A 19,145-nucleotide genomic window follows, 5' to 3' on the forward strand; every position below is an offset into this window, starting at 1 on the left:
AGTGGAATGGTTCAATAATAACAGGTAGTTTTCTATCAATATTCCTCCAAATGTACATGTGATGCAGTGAAATATGAATAGTTAGAAGGCTTTTATTCTGAAATGCTACATCAGATTGTTATGAAATTGTCTGGATGACACCCTGGGGTTGAGTACTATCAGTCTGAAGTATAATTATTTTTTAATAACAGGCAGTTTCCTTGAACTATCCATTTGAATGTTCAGAAAACAGTGAAAAGGAAAAAAAAGTAGGCTTTTACTTTGAAATTGTACATCAACTCTCATAGCGTGCAATTGTAATTATATGTAAAAATTAGAACATTTAATTAGTATAGATTTGCTCTGGGAGTGCGCTTTTATTTTGAAATCAGTTCGCGCATGCTTTTACCGTAATGCCTAGTATATACACGCACCACAAAACAAGTGTGGGCTAGAATGACTGTGCTTTCCGAGGTGTGGGCTGGCTTGACTGCAGTTTTATTGGGGGGGGGGGGTTGCTACAACCAGTAGCATTTATTCAGCTCCAGATGGTGTGTGACCACAGGATGGCAGTGGCACACCACTTCCAGAGCTTTCCCAAGAAACTAGTAAACTACTGCTCTAGAAATTGCTACTGGGTTAAATGCATTATGAGGGAAAGCTAATAAGCAACACTGAGTTGTAGCATAATGCAAGTCTGAATTAGGTTAATGGGTAATGCCCACTGGCTGGACACATTTTGTCAAGATACATTTCATATCTTCTCCAATGGCAGCATCTGTTGCCAACCATCTTGGCAAAGGATTTACAATAGTTGTGAATGTAATTCCTGGCTATGCTGAGGTAAGCCTGTGCCAAATGTATCAATGCACTTCATAATGCCTCTAGTCAAACAGCCTAGGAAGTGATTTATGCTGTTACAAGCAAATCTACACCCTTAAAGTCGTTACACCCCGATCTCTCTCTCTCACACTCTCTCTCTCTCTCTCTCTCTCACACACACACACACACACACACACACACACACACACACACACACACACACAACTAAGGAGGATGTGTAAATAAAATGTTCAAGAAAAACACGTAGGTCAATCCAATACTTTGAATGTTTTATTTTTTCCAGGTGAAAGGTTCTGCAACATCTGGGTCAAGTCAAACAGCGGTGAGCTAAACAGCTAATCACCTTATTGCAAGGACAGTAGAAATAAGTGCTAGTCAAGAGTAGATATGACAGAGAGCAGGAGACTTTAAAGAGTAACAGGCACTGAGGTTGCTAGTGTATAAGGCCGACTGAAGACCCATCCTGATTCAAAGAAACAACAGGAACCATATTGAGAGGCCTTCAATCTAAACGTGTTGTAAACAGGTTTTTAGTTTCATTTCAAAAGAAAAAAGTATTGTTAAAATGCTACTGTATTTTCTACTGACTGAATAGTAAAAAAAAAATAGAGAAAAAGAAAATACACATGTATGCACATGTATGTACACATGCAATACTCACTCAGACATAGGAGGCTTGGTTCAAAGAACTCTTGGATGTTTCAATTCCATTTACAAAAAGGGCATTGGCGTGCAAAAGTAATGAGTACAAAAATAATACTGATTTCATGTTCTAATCATGTTTGGCCTGGCCCTTCTTCACTGCAGCACAACAGGTGCTAGTGAGCGGCTTAACTGGATGGTGACAGACTTGCATAGACGATTGAAGCTGTTTACAGTATTGTTGCTACATTTCCCCATTTAAACAGCCTTGTCTTTGGAGTTAGGAGTGGGTAGTGGTGATGGGAGAGGCTCAACCAGTTTGTAGTTGAGAAATAGGTGGGGCAGGAAATACTAAACTTGCATTACAGTATGTTTTTGAAAGACCCGTGCAGCTCGTTTGTTAAACTGCAATGAGTCTTGATGTTCCGCTTCATTCCGTATTTATTTGAGAAAAGAATCAAGCTTCCTCTGGATATTTTCAAATGAGTCCATTCCCATGTAGTCTGCCTGTCCTTGCTCCCATTTCTCCTTGCGCTCTTCTGAAGACATGTGAGGCATGTCCGCTTGGCCATGTGAAGAGTACATTCCCTCCTGAACAGAACAGAAAAGAAACATGGCAATCAAGGAAATGTGACAGGAGACATGGACTTCCATCATTGCCATTTTGAAGCAATGATCCTAACTAGGGATGTGTGTGACTAGTCGGTTAAATGTTTAAACGGTAACAAATCACTAACCAACAGCAGAAAACACTAGTCGGTTAAACGTTTAAACGGTAACAAATCACTAACCAACAGCAGAAAACACTAGTCGGTTAAACGGTTACAGTAATAATGTCAAATATTGAGTCCAAGATGTTAAACAGCCACCCGCCACTAGCCAGAGCTAGAGACGTGGAGACGAACAGATTAATTCCCAAAAGAAAACCAACACCGTTTGGCCCTATTCTGAACAAGAAAACGATAAGGTTGTTGTGTGTAAGATGTGTCAGACGAAACTGGCATATAACCACTCGACCGGGGGAACGAGGAACCACATTCAGCTCAAGCATGTGGACGTTAATCTGCAAGCTGACCATTTAGTGAGTTGTACATGTTTTGTAATGTGCAGCAATGTTCCCAATAAATGGCGCAAAGTGCGCACATTTCAGCAGCATTTAAATGAATTATTTCATTATTGAAGAACGATCAAATGGCTCTTAAGTACATGCAATATTTTTTGGGATGTTTTAACCTGATAGATTTTTCTGCTCAATTTTAGTCTATAAGAATTTTTAAACTAGTCGACAGGGAAATTAGTCGCTTTGGAACATCCCTAAATCCTAATGCAGCATTAACCAACCAAACTATTTCCCACACAGCGCCATGGCAAATAGCTCTTGATGGGATGCAACTAAGAGCAGCAATAGCGGTAAACAAGGCGCCGACAAACTGTTATTAAGCCATTACAACGAAATCTTCTAAATCTAATCCATACCTGTCCAATCTCATAAAAGACCAAGTCACTGAACTGGAACTTTATAAGACGAATAGGAAGACAATTAGACAAGGTACATCATCACGACTCAAAACACACACAAAAAACACTTAAATGACAAGACAGTAGATGTGCCTACAAGGAAACAGCACAATTCCTCACAGCTTAGTTACCCACGTTCACTCTGTGAGCAACAAGATCGACAAGTCACACAAAGTCCATTCTTTTCCTATGGAGCTGCGTCACCAGGGAACCTCTTGAGATAAACTGTCAATTCGACTGTCAACACCCAAATCAGATTTCCGCACTTCCTTGTTTTCTATTCCTACCAGTGAGATTTAGCTTCATATGATTTGAACAGAAGTTATGCTTTAGGGCTCATCCTGGTGGCTCATTGGCCTAAGTTAAGGCACATACTGTACCATGTAAATGTGACGTCCTGGGTTGAAGCGTTAGCTACTAGTTGAATGTTGTTGTTTCTTACGGTGAATGGAACTTATTTCAAAATGACCACGTTTAGGCCTACTGTCTGATATTAGCATTGTGATGCAACTTTACCAACTGAACACATCTCCACAGTTCTACACGATTCAACTGTTCAGAACTTTGTAGCTGCCCCAGACTACATGGATGCAATCGGAGCCTCCGGCACCGCCCACAAACATCAGAATAGGGTGACCAATCAATAAGGTTGCTCAGTGAGTGAACGTAGGGTTACAGGTCCAAGAAAACAGTGTTTATTTACTGTACCTCCACACATCCAGAGTGGAACGGCTGGTCTCCGTAGTGCTCGTGCAGCATGGGCACCACAGAGCTGGAGTACAGGGTCCACCAGTCCAGGAGGAAGCTGGGATGTGTGGCTGCTTCACCTCCTCTGATCTGTTTGGATTTGGGGTCAAATGTGTAGCTCCACGGCTTGGTCTGCCCCAGGAAATGGACCACCTTGGCATTGCTCCCATATCTGAAAAGAGTAATAAAATGAATGCCAGTTAGAATTTAAAGTCGAAGTGAACCGGAACGGAATGCACCAGCGCGAGCGTCGGACACTGAAAACGAATTGAGAGGCGGACCATATACGTGTCGATGATTTGATTTGACAATTCTGAGGATTGGCTTTGGCATTGGCCAATCCTGGCGTGTTCCACCCCCAAATTGAGTGGGATTCAGCCTGTTGTCATGCTACGCGAGTGGGATCCGCAGAGTACCAGGGAGCCAGCTGCTTCGTGCGGAGCGAGCGGACAATCCGATCCATAGGTGCTGCCCGCCCGCCTGGAATCTCCGAGACGACCCCTGACAGCCAGGGAGGCTGTCAGGCTCGGAGGCGCGCGCCATTATCGTTATAAATGTAAATAATATTCCTGGAATGCATGTTTTAACGAGCCAGTTACATTTCTTTGCATTCTTAGACATTACCGTTTGATTTAGTTTGCATAATTGCTCAAGTTAGTAGTTAGTTTATGGGCTAGAAACTCTGCCAGATGACAGGCACTAGGCGCCATTTTCCCCTTCATTTGGAAGAGAAAATGATCCTGAAATGCAGATTTGATTGACAGCTGCATGTTGTGAAATGATTGATTGAAATGGGGTAGAAATTTGATAGTACTAGGTGACGTCAGCAAACTGTAAATTACTGTTATCAATGAAATCTTGAAAAACGAACTTTTGATGTGAAAAAGTGTGAAAAACTAAAGAAATTAGATTGTTGTGATTTGTTTTGCATACATTATTAAATAGGTGCACTGCATACCCAGGTATTTGAACTAAAATAAAATAAAAGTCATTCTTGGGTTCAGCTTGACTTTAAACAATTAAACTGGTTTTGGATGCTTCATCAGAATCAGTTTTTTGAATTGGTATTCGTCTCATATTTTGATACGTGTACTGCCCTAACAAATTCTATATTATTATTACCTCCGCCAGGAGGACATATTTTGGGTCTTGCGTGTGAGTGTGTGTGTGTTCCCTGTTCTGTTGCTCTGTAGAGAGCAGTGCGGGGCAGGGCTAGGCAGCTCAATCGCACACTACAGAGAGCGAAACCGAGAAGCAGGGTGTTTAAAAGTTATAACGCGACTTCGGCCCAAACCCAGTTACAAACAAATATGAATATGTGAGTTGAATGTAGATACAAAGGACTGTGGATGCTGAGAATTAGCCAGCCAAGCCCTACAGATATGCATTTCTTAATATGGGACATTTCACATGTAAACTAATCAACCACATGTCTGTCTGGCACTCTGGGGTGTGTTGTTTATTCCAGACTGTGAGCTGCCAAATGGCAACAATATATGGTGACCAGGAAACGCCATTAATTGATTTTAATGCTCAAACACAAGAGCTTGACTGTAGAGCGAGAGAGAGAGACAGACAGAGACAGAGAAACAGAGAGAGAGAGAGAGAGAGACACAGAAACACAGAGAGAGAGAGAGAGAGAGACACAGACAGACAGAGAAACACAGAGAGAGAAAGAGATAGAGAGAGAGCGAGAAGGGAGGCGAGCTAAGGCTGAGTGCACAATACCCAGTCTCCGTAGCCCTGGTGGAAAGCATAAAGGTCTTGAAATAAACTGCTCTATTTTGGGGTATGGTATCAGCTGTTGGGAGCCCAGGGTGGATATCCAAAGCAAAGCTGAGCTCCAGCTACTGGGACCTCACTGCTCACCTCACCAGTAATCTGATGTCATGTCACGGCATGACTAGACTCTCATGTGACTGCCGATCCGCTTACACCTTGGCTTTGCAACCCATACCTAAGATTTCAGCTATACTGACACTATAGTAATAGGTCTCATTGAAGTGTACAATAACACATCATAGATAGTGAAAAACAGACCAAATTAACGTGTTGTTAACATGTTAGGAGAAGCTTTCTTTCATGAATATTTCGTAGATGTACTTACTGCTTGAAGGCTGGAAGGTAAGTGTAGATGGCTATGCTGCTGAGGTTGTAGATGAAGGGCAGGTGTTTGGAGATATCAGCTGTTGCCCAGTCACTGAAGAAGCCATTCAAAACCCCTTGGTCTCCCCCTGCAAAAGAAAACAAAATCAGTCAGTATTCATTACTGTACTAAGTTAGTTCAAAATGGTTTCCACACTGACCATATTGACAGCAGACTTGTATCAAGAATAACCTTTACAAATGGTATGTTTCCTAAATAAGGGGGGGCGGAGGGAGAGTTAATTTTATATGGTAAATATACACCACTGTACTACAGTAACCATCTTCACCGTAGTCTGATTTGACTTGATTTATCCCCAACAAAGTATTTAAATGCTGGGAGAGATCTGCAATGACGATCCACATAAGAGATCACACGCCTGTTCTAAGTCTAGATCGGTTCAATCAGATATATGGGCTGAAATGAAGCTTGTGGTTTTATAAGATCACATCTACAGTAGTGAGAAACCAGTTGCATGCATGAAAACACACTAAACTCACAAAAGTTTATGTTTATTATGTGTGTTGATAGATGCCGGCTTTACTGAAAGAGGAAACGCTGAGTGAGAGTGGCAGTCAACTGATCTCTACACCTCAGTGACTGCCAGATTAATTAGTCTTTCTGCCGACACTGGTCTCCATTAGTCAGCAATCTGATGAGATCAGCCCAGACGAGCCATCACAACAATGTTCTCACACATTCTGAACAGAGAAGCCTGATCTGCTTACTTTAGAAAAGTCTATGCTCATTTGAAATGCAAGTATCTCACTAGAAGTCACTGGCTGCTCTTCACAGAAGTTCCCCTCTCCACCAAGTGCACAAGGTAGGCAAGGGATCATCAACGGAGACATTTCTAACTTACACTATACAGGGTCATGCACGTAAGGCAGCAGAAGTTTATGGGTATACAGGGTCATGCACGTAAGGCAGCAGAAGTTTATGGGTGATGACAGAGACAGTGGGTGAAGGAGACACGATGTACAGAACACGCCTAGCTTGTTTGTATTTATGCGGAGACCCTTGCATTCCGCTGGGTGTGTGCCATCAAAGATTGTGTGTTGTAGCAAGCCTTAGGACTATAAATAGCAAGTCTGCGCTATCGTGGCTAATCCGCACAGCGGTGAGGATTCTCTCAGCTGATATTTGACAAAGACTGATTGGCTGCTGTTTGCACACTGGACTCTACATTCTGCACAGCCCACATCCAAAATCTGCTCAGCAACACTATGAACTTTACGAGGATGCAGTATCATAGCCTGTTAAATCAGTGTATTTTACCATGTACATTTGAGTCCTCTATTGCAGTGGTTCTCAAATGGGGGTCCGGGGACCCCCAGGGGTCCGTGGCACTTTGCAAGGGGGTCCGTGAAAAGTTTTCAGAGAATAAAAATAAATGAAAATAAAATATATTTAAAAAAAAAAAGAAAATAAAAAGAAAAACTTTTTTTTTGTGTGCAAAAGCTTCATGGTTCAACGAAAATATTTGATGCTTTAAATCTAAAATGGTTTGTTAATCTAACAAACCTATCAATTTAAAAGTCAAGCACATTACCGTGGAAACAATTAAGCTTTGCCCAAAATCACAAATCAGAATGAGGGGGTCCCCGGTATATTTTCTATCTTGTAAGGGGTCCTTGGCTGAAAAACATTTGAGAACCTCTGCTCTATTGTGTAGCCTACTCTCGTCTCAACACTGGTCTCTCACCCCATCAGTCAACAGAGCAAAATTGCAATTGCTCACTTGCACAGTGTGTGGCAGCTTGATTGTTACACATCAAAAGCAAGACTGACTTAGCTCATCTGTCAGTACTCCACAAGCAAAATAATAATGAACCATCTAAGGACTAACTGCTGCCTCCTTCAGGTCACTCTCATACAAAAACACAAACTTCAGCTAATCTGAGTTCAAAACAAATGTCTCCTTTCAACAGACATCTCCATTGTAAGGTCATGTAAATCAGGAATTAATCAACTTAATCCAATCTGTCGTGAACCAGAACACAGAATTCTGAAGCCAGGCAAAACATGACAAGTTAATTTACTGACCATACTGCATGACTCCATCTAGTAGCCATATAGAAATGTATATGATTGTATGATTTAAACTGGCACGAGATGATTAGATCTTGGCCTTTAACTTTCACATGTATTTCTTACAAAGCACAGAACTGTACAGTCTGTGAAGCCACAACCTGCTGCAGTTTAAAATAAGGCCCATAACTGCTGTTTCAGAAGCTCCCCTGAGGCTTTCAAACTTAATATGGGGACCAGGCGTCTTCATTTTGAGGGGATGAGCATAGCTCAGCAAGAATGTGCATCTAACCATGCCAGTTTGTTTTGGCAGCAGACAACACTGGAGCCTCAGACCTGCACATACATCTGGGTCCACTCTACACAAATAGTTATCTTCTTTCAGCAATTTTATCGATATTGTCCATGGTCTGCAGAGAGAAAGCTAGGTGTACACTGGTTACACTGGTTAGCGCGTGTACATCATGTATTCCTCATGGTAGAGCGGAGCAGAAATGCTAGAGCAAAAGGTCAAAGGGACGTCAACTCATACCCTTGTGCACATGAAAAGACCATCCCTGGCTATAAATAAGACAGCTTTAGCCATTAGCATACCACCAGGCAATCAATGTGTCCTTCAAACATACAGTCATTCTGGGGGGATAAAGAAGCTTACCAGGCTAACAGAAGCTGGCATCACATGAAAATACTGGAAGTCAAAATATGTAGCAAAATCACAAATTAGATGCATTTTCATTGAGAAAGAGTTTTCTTTACAGGAGAAACTAAGACAGCTTTGTCTTGTGTCTGTACTCCAGTTATTGTGACGGCAGACACAGCAGCTGGTGGCAACAATTTGAATGAGTCAAAGCATGAGCCACTAGCAGACCATTATTGGTTTGGTTTGTCCACTCAACTTTCCATGGTGGAATCTCTGTAACCAATCAGCAGAAAGGAGGACAGCTCTGATGTCATTTCCTGTTAAAGGGTTCACTGACACCAACAAGAAGCCCCAGCTGTTGGGGGCCCTAAGTACATTTTTCTTTAACCCAACAGATGTTTTTTGTTTGTTTACTGCAACATTGCTTGAGGGTGCCGCACCCTGGACAAAGACTATGACTTAGATGAAAGTACAGAGGTGATAATATTTAAGGAGGGGTAAAAGAGGCCAATTTGTAGGTGCTTCAGTGCAGCATAAAATAAAATGGGAAGTTTACAGAGATCGGATATAAAGAATCACAATTTTTACATTAACTGTTTTCTCCAGCATCTCAATCTGGAGCCTACAAATGCCTACAAATGCTTATACTGTATTATGCCACTTTCTTTATTTCAGAGAGCGGTCCTGCTGTGCCGTTTGGAGGAAGCCGGACAATGACAGACAGCTGAAATACTGTAGATAAGTCAATACAGTGAATCCTATCAATAAATGTACTGTATAATGTACTGTCAAGACACATGCTAATCATTCACAAGAGATCAAATCTCAATTTCAAATAATTTCACATTCTGACTTGTTTTACCTTTGCCATTAGCTGAAAGCTGCTAACTGAATGCTAGTCAAATGTAACATTGTACCAGTTTACCTAGTTGTTCAAAAAGTTATGTTAAGTACGGTAGTACATAACTGTATGCTTTAGTTTAGGGTCTCAAATAAAAGGATATGGAGAATGCTTTCCATGAATGAGCTTTTTGTCATTGTAAAATGTTCCCCAAATGAACATTTGGGGCGGAAAATGCTAGTGGAGTGTTGATTGGAGTGTTAGGATTCCAGCTGTTTTACGCAATGCTAAAAACAAACAAAGCAGCTATCAGGTGGAGCACGTACGTTCAGCAAAACCACAGGAGCACCCCCACCCAAGTACAGTAAGTACGCACTACCGATTCTCCCAGCAGGAGGAGCCAAAATGAAGACCACAATTCACTTGTGTCTCAGGGGGAAGAGTTGTTGAATGTCAACCAGTAGCCTGTGCAAAACCAGACCTCTCAAATTTAACCTCCCCCCCATGGCGGAGCCCCTGAGAATAACTCAGAAGGGCTGGATGGTCTGACAGAAGAGCCTTGTGTCGGGGCACTGAGCTCGATAAAGGCGTTACTTAGGAGGGAGTATAAACAAGCATGGTTTTCAATCATTTTGACCAAGAACTCAAAGGTCATGGTCAAACTCGACATGTTTGATTATGACTGAAAAGGACTGCCAGCATCCAAACCAAATGGTAAACACCACAAGTATTTGTAAAGCTAGACCTATTAAATCCTCATTCTTGTCGCAGTGATCTGTGAAAGGTCTATTTTGATGCAAACTAAACTTGCAGTTGACATACAGTTACATACAGTATACAGAGAAACCGTTGATATACTGTAGGATTTTCATACAATAGCGCCATAAGGTACAATCTGTAATTGGTACATTGAGTTGAGTGAAGCATCAACAACAAGCAATGACAGAATGTGAAATAATAATCTGTTAAATACTGTATGTATACCTCTCTTGGCTTACCATCAAAGCTGCCGTGTTCTGTGCAAAACTGAAGAAGTTTGCCATAAGTCTCCAAAGAAGGACGAAAAACAAACACACCGGAGTTGAAGCAGTCAGGCCAGCCAGGGTCCGGAGCAGCTGACAATTCTTCTCTGTCAAACAGCTCATCTATATTTGAAACCACCTAGGATGCAGACACCAACAGATACAACACAGACAAACACACAGTCACAAGTGCAACAAAGGTACAGCATCTTGGGCATTTCTAGTAGCATCCTCAGTCAAACTAAGATACATAACTTTTAAAGGCCCCCTCCAGTGTATTAGATCATTATTTTAACACATTCACTGCCAGCCGTTTTTTTTTTTACTGTAGGTAGCTTCTGCCAGAGGGTTTTTTTGAGGATTCTGGCTCATTTTACAAGAGCCGAGGATTATTTTCTAAAAGAGTTAGTTTGTAGAGTTAGTAGTTATGTAGATATTAGCCGTTGAGTACAGCATGGTTTCAGCGTCTGAGACTGAAAGCTGAGATAATCGCAGTTTTGTGAAATTCAATCAAACAGGCAGAACAGTCACTTTAACCATTTATTTTTGGCATCAGTGAGAGATCAGACATCTAAACAATATAGTTCTGAACGCCCTCTCCTTCAAACTCCTCCCTCTGTGGGCGTGTCTGGTGGCTTTCAGCAGCGTTTGTCACAAGCAGTTTCTACTGCCTGTCTGAGCAGTGAGCAGCCTCCCTCCCTGGCGGCTCACTGGTGGATGGGGCTCACTCGTTTCTTGGGTTTGAGAGCTTTGATGAAGCTTTGTGCGATTCTAGGCTTTATGCTGCGTGTTTCAAAGTGTGTTTTCCACCCAGTCTATTTTTGGAACCCCCCACCGTTGTGCGCCCGTGTGCACCAGCGTGAAAGCGGTTTCGCCTACAGTATGAGAATGAGGCTCGTTCATTTCTGGTTTTTCGGTTGAGCTCAGCTGCAATGAAACTGCCTGCGTGCGATTGTGGGCTTTCTGCCGTGTTTCAAAGTGTGTTTCACCCATAATCTATTATGCAAATTTGCAATCCACCGCCGCCAGCTCCCAGCGCGATAATGCGCGAAAGCGAAAGCGTTTTCGCCAATCCATTTTACAGTATGAGAGAATGGTTTCCTCGCGCGTTCCCCTGCAGTTTTGGCTGGCTTTTTCTAGTCTGGAGAGCACTGTCGCCACTTAGTGGGTCGGTGGAATGGGTTGTACACGTTCGGTGGCTCCAATATTGTTATAGGAGACGTGGGGGGCGTTGATCCACGTCCCACCGTCAAAACTTTTTTTTTTTTTTTTTAAGACGAGATATCTCGTCATTGGCAGTCAACCGTTGGATTTTGTAAGACGAGATATCTCGTCAATGGCAGTGAACGTGTTAAGATTTATGGAAATTGCCCACGCCGTGGGCTCCCAAAATCGTGACTGACTGACAGACACCGCCCACCCACCTAGGCACCATCGTGCAACTGCATGCCATCAACTGACATCACTGATGACATCACAGTTGCTCGAGTGACATCACTGATGACACCACAATTGCTCAAGTGACATCAATGATGACATCACTTCTGTCACAAATCGTGACAGACACCGAGCCCACAGACACCACCCACTTAGCCAATTTTAACTAAGATTTACATGTTTCTGAGTCATGTCCTGACCATGTTGATTAGCCACACTGTCTGTTCGCCAAATATTTTTGAATAAAGAACCTAAATTTGTGCACAAACTTAAAAATAAATAAGCTGTTGCTAAAATGGAGCCTATGACTCAATGGATGCTATAGTCATAACGTAATGACAATTCGATGCAGAGTGAGGAGGAGCTGGCATGTTAACTAGCTGGCTAGCTGTTAGCTACGTTACAGTAGCTAAGCCCACTGCCTGCTGCTGTAACGTTACAGTAGCTATGCCCACTGCCTGCTGCTGTAATGTTACAGTAGCTAAGCCCACTGCCTGCTGCTGTAATGTTATAGTAGCTAAGCCCACTGCCTGCTGCTGTAATGTTATAGTAGCTAGGACCACTGCCTGCTGCTGTAACGTTACAGTAGCTAAGCCCACTGCCTGCTGCTGTAACGTTACAGTAGCTAAGCCCACTGCCTGCTGCTGTAACGTTACAGTAGCTAAGCCCACTGCCTGCTGCTGTAACGTTACAGCAGTGGGCTTAGCTGCTGTAATGTTACAGTAGCTAAGCCCACTGCTGTAATGTTACAGTAGCTAAGCCCACTGCTGTAATGTTACAGTAGCTAAGCCCACTGCCTGCTGCTGTAATGTTACAGTAGCTAGGACCACTGCCTGCTGCTGTAACGTTACAGTAGCTAAGCCCACTGCTGTAACATTACAGTAGCTAAGCCAACTGCCTGCTGCTGTAACGTTACAGTAGCTAAGCCCACTGCTGTAATGTTACAGTAGCTAGGCCCACTGCCTGCTGCTCTAATGTTACAGTAGCTAAGCCCACTGCCTGCTGCTGTAACGTTTGTAGGGCTCAAAACGCCACTGAGTGTCCAAAACATTAGCTTGTTAAAGGTCCCATATTATGAAAAACATGTTTTTCCTGGCCCCTACATATATGCTGCAGTCATCCTTCAGCTTGACAAATATCAGGCTGTAATGCCGGAATGCATCCTGCTCCCGCCTCGTGGGCGTGTTTAATCATTTCCAAGTCACGCTCTTTCCAATAAGACCGTCAGCTTTTAAATCCGTAGGATGGTTGTTGATATCTCAGCAATAATGTGGCTTGCAGCTAAGCTAACGTTACAGAGGGCATACATAACTTGCGCTGTAGTGCAGACAAAGAGTATTGAAGACAAGAGACAAAGTCTTGTGATTTTTTGACATCCTATTACCCTTCAGTTCTTATCATGCAAGTTCTTTGGTGCAGAATCAAGTTAGAAAAAGTGACTGGAGGGGGGCTTTAAAGCATCCAGTCTTCTCACCAATGTGTCTGCGTCCATGAAGACACATTTGGAGTAATGTGTGAGGGTCCAGCAGTGGAGTTTGGTGAAGGTCACGCCCAAGTCAGGCCTCTTCATCATAGCCAGGTGAGCCGTGTCACCGCTGTCCAGCACATCCACCACCCTCACCTCGTCATAGATCTTCTTCAGCACAGACCTGATGGTCACAACACCCAGGAATTAATAGCCACAAATAGTCTTATTTGATGGGAATGCCATTGGGTGTGATTCAGAAGTGTTGTGCTGCTGTTGGGAGCTACGGGTTCTTACTGGCAGGGATCGGACACATAGGGACCAATGAGTGCCACCAGCTTCCTGGATGTATGGTGGTTGCGCAGGGACTTGCCCAAAACCATGGCTCCCCTTGCATAGTTGTCATTGGTAGCCAATGTCACAAAAGCTTGGTCTGTGGAGGAAAGAAAACACATTGATGACTTAGTTTAGAAACATATGACACTCTTGGATACTCTTTCACTGTTTAATATATATATATATATATATATATATCATCAATTTGTGACGATTCAGTGTGCTCCATAATCATTTCATTAAGTGTTGCAATTTACTTCTTGGGCGTACAAGCCTCTCTCAACCTGCCTATTTTATTTATTGATTCCTTTATCATTATTTGCAGTGTGGTGCCTACTCTACCACCACCTCTCATGCCAGAGGAAAATCTATCAGTTACCTGCCAAGTCTTGTCTCAGAACAATGACTTGCTTGTGAGAAGACATATAAATGGAGATGAAGTCAGCCTGGCAGCTGGGGAGGTTGTGTGACCACAGCCTATGGGCCAATAATCCCATTTACAATACAATACGTCTCTTATACGGTTACTGTACCATCAATATCAGCAGCACACAACACATTTTCAAGGAGCTAGATCAGTATCGCCATTAGTAAGCAAGCAAGCAAGGACCGAAGCTTTACAAGGTGGTGATATACTTGGCAGTTTCTCGGTGCAATGTACATAAAATGGGCAATTCACCCACTTACTGGAAGGAAAGCAAGACACAGGGTGAGTTTTCTATTAAAATGTTTACAGGCATCAAGTTCCTACATGATTCAAGCAATAAGTCTGAGGGCACTGTTGCCATCAGAGGTGTGCCTCTCCGTCTTTACACTCTCCAACTGTACACACAACACCCCACCCACTTTTCTCTCACGCCCCCATTTCAATTGGCTGCTAGGAACAACGTTGTAACATTCGTGCACGTATCATCAGATGCATGGTGGTGAATAACGTTGGAAACAGAGGGTTATTATGTCAGTCACAGCCCCTAGGCTCAGTGAAATCACAGTTTGTCCTAACTGCATATGCAGACTGTGAACCCATTTACGCCCCCTTCCTCAGCTATGAGGAGGATTGCTCACTGGTCCTAACAAATGAACTTACACTACACAACAAGTGGAAATGAAGAAGAGGTGAATCATGACAGACCAGTGGCTCACAAGAACAGGGTCCAGGAAACCCAAATGGTTCTCAAAGGGGCCCCAACAAAATAGGAATAACTTAATTCATTATAAGTTAGTAGTGGACAGGACTGACTTCTGATCTTCCCAGCTACAGCAGAAAGACCAACCAAATATTCTTAGATGAGGTTCATAGGCCAATATCATATCGCCTGGGGGGGGGGGGGGCTTATCCATTGCTTTCCCTTAACGTGTAAAAGATTGGGAACTTGGTAGTCAAATGACAAGCCAGTTACATAATATCTCACCTCTCTTGTCTGGCTGTCAGATAGTGATCATGTTGCAGACATGGCTGGCTGCTCCATGTTGTCACTAGCCTCAGCACTTGTAGCTAATGGTGTAAGTTTGCCTTTTTGCTTCAAGTACAAAAAGGCATTTGGGAAGTATCAGACAGCTAAACACAGTCTCTCAAGAGGCTGCTGCAGCAGCCTACCACTAAACCCAGAAACTGACAGAGATTCAGGAACACACAGATATGCACTGCAGGTTGTACCATTTACAGCATAACATTACACGTTGTACTTTTTCCATGCTTTACGTCCGGCTCTTTCAAACAGCTCACAGACAGTCTTAACTAGTTGCTACAGTCACTTGGAAACTGTCAAAGCTGATGCTTGCATGATACTAACAGAATTAATCAACAGTTTTGAGCATGCAGATTGGTCACGTTAGCTACACTGTATCTCGTCAAAACGTCTACAAAGTATCGAAGGATAACATACATAATGTTACATACCAGCCATGACTGAAGAGTAGCCTACGTCGAAGCTACTTTGTAGCCTGGACTGAAAAGACACAGCAGCTTTGAGTGGAGAAAGGACTGACTAAATATATGGAGGTGGATTTATAGTAGCATGACAGTAGCTAGAGCCAGCGTGACGTCACGTGACGCTCTCCACACACCCACATGGCTGCTACTAATGAGACACCGCCCCCCTGCAGTTCAGGGGGTTCAACTCACAGTTATACAAGGAATGTGTATACAATTAAAAATGTACAGAGGCGAGGTATCTATTTGTCATATAGTTGTTATTTTGTGTGTGATCATAAACAGACACCGTTTCTGTTTTGCTGCTTCCCGTGAAGGTCCCTGACCCTGCTACTCTGCAAGGCTATAAGTCACAGCAAAGAGATATTGTTTGAACTTTGATGCCATTCACTATACAGAGTCAGACATTATTTTACATGTCCAAGACTCCATTCTGCAGTCTTGACCTTTCAAACAAACTGTCGTGCAGCTCCCCTGGCTGGTGTCAGCTTTGCTCAAGACAAGGTGGAGAGATGATGCTGTAATGAGCTGAGGACATGATGTTCCTTGTAGAACTATGCTGTTTTGTCGCCATCTAGTGGAAGAAAGACCGTACAACAAGACAATTACGCAGTGGTCTTGCAAGCAAGCTGGATTATCTCGCGAGATCTAAAATCCCGCGAGATGTGCGGTTTGGTTTGTGAAAACAATACCGCCCCCATCTGGCAATGTCAGGTTAAGTGGTCACAGGAGACTCCTTGAACAGCACAAGTGGTGTTACAGTGGTTCTCAAAGTGGGGTCTGGGGACCCTCCAGGGGTCCTTGAGGGGTTCCAGGGGGTCCCCAGCAAAAAGGGTATTTATTTTCACTAGAATTCCAACCATAATTAACACAATGACAGAATGTATGATTATTTTGGTCATGGGTTTCATACACTTTCTGTAATAAAACATCTAAAAGTGTGAAAACCCTCCCACTCTCCTGACCCTAGCCCTGTTTGAAACCGTTAGCCTACAGAAATAGTGGGCTATATTGTGTGTGTTCGCCATTTTTTAATAGTGTCAGAATTCTCAACCATTAATTTGATTCACTACATCACTATAAAGTATCCACAATGCCGAATTTCTAGTGAACACTGAATGAACACTACATTTTCTCTCATTTACCACAATGCAATGTGGTCATGTTTACCAAGAGTGATGGGTAGTGTACTAGTGTCGAAACTCATTGATCGTTCCCCATATAGTTTACTATATATGATAAACACTACATGGGGAATAGTGAGTGAGCAGGGAGAGAGTCTGGCAAGCGATACTAGTGAGTGGATGAATGAGTGAACCATTCCGAACACACTAATGCCTTGCAGGAGCCTGGTGCTGGGGTCGTTAGGCTGAAATCTGCACTGCAGCCAGCGAGCTATGAGAAGAAGGAGGAGCCAGGCAGCTGCATGTGGCTATATTTCAGCTCAAAACAGGGTGTAAATAACTATTTTCATGTCAACTTGGCATCTCAGGGCTTGTGGAGACTTGGATTATGCCAGCGAGCAGTATGGAAGCATTTTATGTGTTTTTTTCTGATTTATTTATTTATTTTTATAAGTTTTTGTTCGTGACCCCTTTCACACTCAGCAGACAGCTCTTGCCTAAAACTCGGCCGGTACATTCTCCAAACCGGGACCGCACCATGTCTGTATGCAAGTAGCCTACCTCATACAACCTAGTCTCTCAAGCCAGGCTGTCTCATCTACATTTTGTGAATGCAGCTTAGACAGTCTGTAATTCAAACCAACAGAACATGGACAAAGGAAGTTGGGGGGAAAAATGCTTCATACCAGAGGAAGTTCAAATCGATGTGATTGGAGATACGAGCGGGATATCCCCCTGTCATTGCTCATTATTTTCCCCAAGTTTCCCTTTCCGTTTTGACCAACTTTTCCCTACTAAAAGTACAGACATTTAGGCGGAAGCATTTGAAAATTGCAAGAGCCAACCGTCTGTTTTAAGAGACTACATACAACCCCACATCAAAAAAGCCAAACTATCCCTTTAAGGCCAATTGAGTTCATCAGGCCCAGGTGCCCCAACACCAGGCTCCTGCCAGACAGGACCAGGAGAGCGGTCGAGGGTCATCACAAAAGCTAAAATCTTATCAGGGACCCTGGGACAAAATCTTATCAAATGGGGGTCATTGGTTGTGTCAGTGTAGGGGTCCTTTATGTGAAAAAGTTTTAGAATCATTGGCCTACTACACTGTACATAATAGTATGTATATTTACAGTATATGGCGTTAAGGGTAATAGGTGACGTGTACTTCACAGGAAAAAGAAGTAGATATATCTATATATACTGTATGGAATTGCATACGTATACAGCATATTCCAAGTCCTTGACTACACTACATACTGATTCTCAATCAAATGTGAACACTGGTTGAAAAGGTATGACAAAATATAAAGAAAAATGGTATTTGTCTCTAACAATACTAGATATTTATAAAGCTATTATTATGACAAAAGTTCATTTATCATAGTGTTATTCAGTCATTCAAATGTGCCTGTACTTTCTGCTTTTGGAATTTATGCTAGAGATTCAACATTGCTCTTTGGCCCCTTTATTTTCTGCAGTCGGGCGCATGCTTGGCAGAGTGGAGGCGCTGCCAAGGAGCCAGTACTTTATGGTTGTCACGTACTGTACTGTTCTGCCGGACTAAAACCCTCAAGGATAGACCCCCCCCCCCCCCACACACACACACACACACACACACACACACACACACACACACACACACACACACGCACACACGCACATACGCACACACACACACACACACACACACACACGCACGCACACACACACACACACACACACACACACACACACACACACACACACACACACACACACACACACACACACACACACACTACTGGACCAGTGCCAGTGCACAAGAGCGATCACCAAGTCTCAGAGGGGGCCGGTACAGTGAATCCATGGCTCTTTTTGTTCCTTCTGTGCTATTATGATTCAAAAGCATGGTCTTATTGTCTTGGCTATTTAAGTGCCGAGCCCTCAAAATGTCCAAGCTAATATTCTGGTTGGCAGGAATAACATGTAATGGCTCACTCTGTGTTTTGTTGTGCTAAGGAGAATTTTCTAAGCCATAAAATTCATACAAAATAACTATTCAAATGAGTTCTAGTACAATTGTGTTGCAATAAATGCAGTTGACAGGTCTGTCTGACCTGTTAGTGATATGGGCTGTAAAGTTTCAACATTATTTTATTCACCATACATCAACGTTTTCATCTCTATTTTTACATACAAATGACCAATTCTTAGTCCGTCAAATGCTATATTATCATATAGCCTACACACATAAAAAATTGTTTTGGCGTGTGGGGATGGATCATTGATTTTATTGTTTGCACTCATCTTGACATTCTGTCAAGCACAGTGAGAAAACATGGCGGGTGGTGCCCCGTATCCATGGATACGGGCTAGAGATGGCTGAGAGGTTGCGGGGTGAAGGGGGTTGGGGGTTGGTAGAGAGGAGTTGAGTTGGCAGGGGTCCTGGCAGTTCCGCTCTC

The 19,145-nt window shown here is 42.9% G+C and overlaps 1 protein-coding gene across 2 annotated transcripts; it reads right to left on the reverse strand.

The window, feature by feature from the left end:
• Nucleotides 1-1,087: 1,087 nt before the first annotated feature.
• gyg1b (glycogenin 1b) lies at nucleotides 1,088-15,682 on the reverse strand. Of its 2 annotated transcripts, none has more exons than XM_083632211.1 (7): nucleotides 15,548-15,682; nucleotides 13,609-13,744; nucleotides 13,321-13,495; nucleotides 10,386-10,548; nucleotides 5,837-5,963; nucleotides 3,691-3,901; nucleotides 1,088-2,055 (listed from the first exon to the last, which is right to left on the reverse strand). In XM_083632211.1, exons 1-7 carry the CDS (start codon nucleotides 15,552-15,554, stop codon nucleotides 1,906-1,908), a joined length of 969 nt encoding a protein of 322 aa, XP_083488337.1. In that variant the 5' UTR covers nucleotides 15,555-15,682; the 3' UTR covers nucleotides 1,088-1,905. The 2 variants fall into 2 exon arrangements, with proteins under 2 accessions (XP_083488337.1, XP_083488338.1); XM_083632212.1 differs by having other exon boundaries at nucleotides 15,534-15,602.
• Between the last annotated feature and the right edge of the window lie 3,463 nt (nucleotides 15,683-19,145).

This window comes from Poromitra crassiceps, assembly GCF_964638095.1.
Source record: "Poromitra crassiceps genome assembly, chromosome: 2".
Classification (NCBI taxonomy): domain Eukaryota; kingdom Metazoa; phylum Chordata; class Actinopteri; order Beryciformes; family Melamphaidae; genus Poromitra; species Poromitra crassiceps.